At 41.1% G+C, this 5889-nt stretch overlaps 1 protein-coding gene across 1 annotated transcript in view; it reads left to right on the top strand.

Moving 5' to 3' along the window:
* The window catches only part of LOC311040572 (zona pellucida sperm-binding protein 3-like), a gene marked incomplete at both ends in the record, with an annotated part of 18146 nt that extends 12485 nt beyond the window's left edge, over window positions 1–5661 (top strand). Inside the window, 4 exons of the mRNA XM_084050903.1 lie at window positions 9–100; window positions 891–985; window positions 4506–4676; window positions 5552–5661. Of these exons, the coding sequence (XP_083907029.1) occupies window positions 9–100; window positions 891–985; window positions 4506–4676; window positions 5552–5661 (468 nt within the window). The remainder of the gene's footprint in view (window positions 1–8; window positions 101–890; window positions 986–4505; window positions 4677–5551) is intronic.
* Between the last annotated feature and the right edge of the window lie 228 nt (window positions 5662–5889).

Below are 5889 nucleotides of genomic sequence, written 5' to 3'. Positions count from 1 at the left end.
TCTCATAGCTCTACATCATCTGTCATCTGAAGGCGACGACTGTGTCTGTACCCATCGACGCTGAACACAAAGCGTGTTCATTTCTGACTGAGGCCAACAGGTTGGTCTATAACAGGGGTCTTCAACGTTTTTCAGGTCAAGGACCCTGAGAGAGAGCTCATAGATTTCATAGCTTCATAGACTTGTGTGACAGCACTGTCATCATGTTGTGTAGCGTTGTCTTGGTCTGCTCTTTTTTTCCTCTGTACCAAACCTCTTCGCCAAAAACAGGCAAATAACCTCAAATGTTTAAAAAAAAAATCACGCTGGAAACAATAGGCTCTATGCACAGCAGCCATATTGGAAAGAAATTGGGCCTCTTCCTTACTTCCTTCACAGGTGTTGCCAATGATAGTAATGAAGGCTCTATTCCATTTAGTGTAGCACAGTGGTTCTCAAACATTTTGATTTCAAGGACCCCCATTTAACCGGAAGGGTCCATTTGGTTCCATTTGTGCACTCTCAGAGTTGCACACCCGTAAGGGCCCATTCGGAACCCTCTCAAGGAACCGTGAGGGTCCTTGGACCACACTTTGAGACCCACTGGTGTAGCAGAGTGTTTCCAGTGAGCCAACATGCACATCAGCACTCTGACCTGAATGGAACAGAGCCTTCATTAGTAGCATTGGTAACACCTGTGAAGGAAGTCACGAAGAGCCCACTTTCTAGCCTTCTAGAGCCCACACACACACACACACACACACACACACACACACACAGGCTGCGAAGCCCCATGAGTCAACACATTCAAAATGATAGTTTGGATTTCTAACGTCCAGCCACTGTACAATTATCAGACGCTAGTTTAAAATGCATAATAATTATTATTATGACGATGGTGTTGTTGTCAGGTGGGTGGCGTCAGGTGGAGACAACCAGGTGTGTAGCTGTTGTGAGAGCTCCTGCACTGAGCACAGAGCAACCAGGAGCCTGGCTGAACACACAGGTTAGTGTTGATGTGATTCTGAACATGTCTGTTTCACACAGTGGTGGAAGAAGTACTGATGTTTTTACTTGAGGAAAAAGTATCAATAACACTATGTACAAATACTTTGTCACAAGTAAAAGGCATGTATTCAATATTTTCTTGTATAACAAGTACAAAAGTATTGGTATCAAATTAACTTAAAGTACCACAAATAAAGGTACACAATCTCTTAGTTTGCCAGATCTGGAAGCTAACATTGCGATGTCACACGTTGTGTGCTTGTAGATCAGCTATTTACAAATAGACAAAGTATAACATAGGGTAATTTATCATTCGTAATAATGACCTGTCACAAATAATCTAAATCTGCCAAGTAAATAGTGGAGTAAAAAGTACAATATTTGCCCCTGAGATGTATTGAAAAATGGAAATACTGTAAGGTAAGGAAAACCTCAATTTGACTTATTTTAAATACAGTACTTGAGTAAATGTACATAGTTACTTTCCGCCAGAGGAATGTAAAAACAAAAAACATAAATATGATTGGAGGGAACATGAGGATGTGTGTGTTTGTTGTTTGGCTGACATTCCTGGTAGATTACATCACATAATTGTATGTTGGTGTTTGTTGGTTTTAACATACTTGGGAGTTCCACATGGGCGGAGTTTAGCACACTGGATAATACAGTAGCCTAAATCTTTGGTAAAGTCGAGACTATAATCACTCATTTCAAAATGTGACGTCTTTGTTTCCTAATGCTTGATAATAGGCCAGTTGACCGTCGCTGTCGTGTGGAATCATCGTATGTCCAAATGCGTTACTTTTCAGGGGGTGGGGGGAGAACCTGTGTTCCAATGTTTCCAATCTAGTTCATTATTTAGCCACAAGTTTTCAAAAGTGCATGCTTTTATAAATACATCAGCATTCAGAAGTCAAAAGCACAATATTTATCTTTGAAATGTAGTAGAGCATTGGTTCTCAAAGTGGGGTCCGGGGACCCCAAGGGGTCCTTGAGGGAGTTCCAGGTGGTCCCCACTCCCCAGCTAAATGATAGATAGTTAGGAACCAAATGGACCCTTATGGGTCTGTAACTCTGAGAGTGTACAAAATGGAACCAAATGGACCCATTAGGGTCCATTTGGTTCCATTTTGTACACTCTCAGAGTTAACTTAACATTAATTTGACTATATAAATTGGGGTCCCAGAGATGGAAATGCCATGGGGGTCCGTAGCATAATGCATGTCAAACTGGGGGTTCTTTAAATCAAAATGATTGAGAATCACTGCTATCCCCGGCATATTTTTTCAAATGGGGGTCGGGGCCAATAAGTGTCAATTTAGGGGTCCTTGACATGAAAAAGTTTGAGAACCACTGTAGTAGAGTATCCCAAAATACTCAAGTTAAGTACAGATACTGAAAAATGTAGTGTGGTGCAATGCACAAGTAAATGTACTTAGTTTGTGTCCGCCGCTAAATATCGTCCTCCTACGACATTGCCAGAATAGGGACACTAGCTAGGGTCGATGAGGTTCAGAATGATTTGCAAAGACAATCATTCAGTTCATAATTCCTGCTAGAGGTATCGTATAACCCAGACGACGATAAATAAATAAATAAATAAAGCTGCCCAATGGTCTGGCCGTGCAGCAACTCTGTAATGCCACTAAGTTGATTTAGTACACGAGGATAATGTATCCCGGGAGAATTTAATGTAGATAATATCTTTTAATTGTCCAAGCATGTCTCTTGAAAACAATGTTATTAATAGCTTTACAAACTATTCTGAGTTGCACTTTCTTAATTTATGATTTGTTTCTAACTTTTTGTACAATAAACGTGCACGCGTCTTTCAAATCTTATTTGTATCACTGTACTCGGGGGGACATAAAGACATAAAGCACCTAAAGTACACAGTCTGGGATTAACTTTGATTCATGCTGTGGTCACGTTTGCAGTGACAAAGTGACAGGCTACAAGCAGTGTTGGAAAAAGTACTCCCAATTTTTTACTTAAGTAAAAGTATCAATATTGCAATATAGAAATACTCTGTTACAATTAAAAGTCCGGAATTCAAAATGCGCTTGAGTAAAAGTACAAAAGTATTGGCATCAAAATGTACTTAAAGTACCAAAAGTGATATGCAGAATGTCCCATTTCAAGTTTTCAAATGTATAAACATCTTTTGAAAATGGCAGATCTGCAAGCTCACAATGCGTCACATTGTGAGCTTGTAGATCTGCTATTTTCAAATGGCCAAAATGTATATAGGGTGCTTAATGTAGGTTTTGTAATAATATTCAAAATCTACAAAGTAACTAGTACTGTAACTGTAGTTTTCAAATAATTGTAGTGGAGTAAAAGTAAAGATTTGCCTCTGAGATGTAGTGGAGTACAAGTAAAAGTATTGGAAATACTCAAGTAAAGTAAAAGAAATACCTCAACATTGTACTTATGTACAGTACTTGAGTACATGTACTTACTGTAGTTATTTACACCACAGGCTACAAGCCGTTTTCAATGGAAGCCAGTGAAATGCAGATACAAAGTGACGCCCGACACTTGTCATTGCGTGACAAGCAACACAAGCTCACAATGCGACGCATTGTGAGGTTGTAGATCTGCTATTTTCAAAAGATTTGTATACATTTGAAAACTTGTGAAATGGGACCTACTGCATAATGTCTACTTTCTACTCTTGGTACTTTCAGTACATTTTGATACCAATACGTATGTACTTTTACTCAAGTACATTTTGAATTCCGGACTTTTACTTGTAACAGAGTATTTCTATATAGCAGTATTGATACTTTTACTTTAAATGTGAGTACTTTTTCCACCACTGCTGTTGGGTGGAAACCTTGTCCAAAACTGTTACTTTTCAGAATTCAAAAATAGCAAAAATTGCAGATCGACAAGCTCGAGTTTCAAGCTTGTGGATCTGCCTTTTTTTGTGTGCCGCTGTATTATGATCAATCAGGGCATTCATTTACGAAAAAACACAAAGTTAGAATATGGAGATAAGAGGTGTCTACCCGACAGCAACGATATTTTCCTTTATGCTTTTCTCATGCTTGACATCAACAAGCAGCACTCGCCATTGAGCAACACTAACGGCTGCGACTTGGCGACAGTGTAGCTGACCACGCTTGGTTGTTTTGTAGCCTTTGTCACTGCTAGCGTTGCCTCGATCTCCAGGCTTTTATTTTTGCTCAAAAAGAAAGCCTGGACCAAGCTGTTGACGTTTCTGGCATAGGAAGTGGGAGTCAACCTTTCATTTCCTCAACCGACCAGAGTGCAGTGGGCGTCGCTCCAAATGTTGTGACGTCAGGGCTAATATATTTTAAAGAGTAATAATTTACTCTTTTTTTTTTTTGCCCTTGTTTTTTATCTTGCTTTTTCTTCACTTATTATTACCTATGATGCTACAATGTGTGAAGGAAGCTGAACAAAACTATGGTTTACCCTTATGTCTGGGTGTAACACAAGGTGTCACAATAAATAGATTTGATTATTTACATTTTTTTTGTGGTTCCAGGTTTGCAGTGGGAGGGGCATGTCTCACTCGGACCCATCGTGGTCCAAGAGAAATTACGGTTTGAAGTGGTGCAGGAGAACCTACAGTTTGAGGAGGAGATGGAGATGGTCCCGGAAGCTTCTCCACAGCGAGCGACTTTGCTTCAGACGCATGGTGCTCCGACCCTTACAGGTAAACTGACCAACTCCATTGACTCTGATTTACCACTGGTTTTCAACCTTTTTAGTTTCAAGGACCCCCAGTTTGATAGGATTTTACAGTGTAGATTGGGGTTCCTGGAGATTGGCGCTTCACCGGCGCGTCTCACCGTTTTAGCGCTCCTTTAGCAGCCTTGCTTCTAAATGTCATTGTTCTTGCAGCGCTTTTTTGTTAGTTTTTTTTATCCCACGATTTTGTAACCCTTTTTTTCACCCAGTGTCAATTGTCTAAGTGGCGATAGTTGAGTCTTCTTTCACTTTCTCCCCACCGTTTGCAGAAATCCTGGGTTTAAACCCAACTGGGTAATCTGCAACGGTAACCGCCTTCCATTCCGACATCTCACCACTCCGACTAGTGGCTTCCGCGTGCGGTATAGGGTTCGTTAACGTCGGAAAGGCGACATGTCGGAAAGGCAACATGTAACCATCTGCAACACACTATGTAGTGGGGGTCCCTGCTTCATCTATCTGTCAGCTAGGGCATTAGTTCTCAAAATGGGGTCCGGGGACCCCCAAGGGTCCGTCGGGGGGGGTACCAGGGGGTCCCCAGCAAAATTAGTTAATACAGCATCACAATCATTTTAACCACTTAATCCATATTTTATACTTTGACAAGCTTGTAGATCTGCTGTTTTTGAAAAATCTTGAAAATGTGTGCAAATCTTTGAATATGTATACTTTTTTAAGCAAACATTTTTCACTAAAATCTTTGCTTCTGGTGGTCCCTGGAATCGGGGGGCCCGCGGCCAAATACATATCAATTTGGGGGTCCTTTGAGAACCACTGCGCTAGGGAGCCTAAAAAAGACGTTGAAGACCCCTAACGTTGTGTTCTCCTGCTCCTCCACAGTGGTGCTGGGTGGAGTGGGTGCTGCGTTGGGTCTGGTGGCGCTGGTCCTCATGGGTGCCGTCCTTCACCGCAGACAAGCTGAACCCAGAGGACTCGCCGTGTGTACCTGATTACCACAATAAACCACACCTCGGACCAAGCCCAACAGTGATTTTTATGTCTTAATACCCATTCAATCCGGGAACGCATCTGTGTCATTTTAAGATTTCTCTGGCTATTCAAAAATGGCAGATATGTAAGCTCATAGCGCGGCATCGAGTCATGAGCTTGTAGATCTGCTATTTTCTGAAAAATCGTGAAAATGTTGGCAGCCAAATACATCATTTTTGGAGGTCCTT

Source organism: Gymnoscopelus microlampas (assembly GCF_963454915.1).
Source record: "Gymnoscopelus microlampas genome assembly, chromosome: 24".
NCBI lineage: Eukaryota > Metazoa > Chordata > Actinopteri > Myctophiformes > Myctophidae > Gymnoscopelus > Gymnoscopelus microlampas.
Note: the sequence above shows the minus strand (reverse complement) of the source record. Positions and strands in the feature narration are given on the sequence as shown.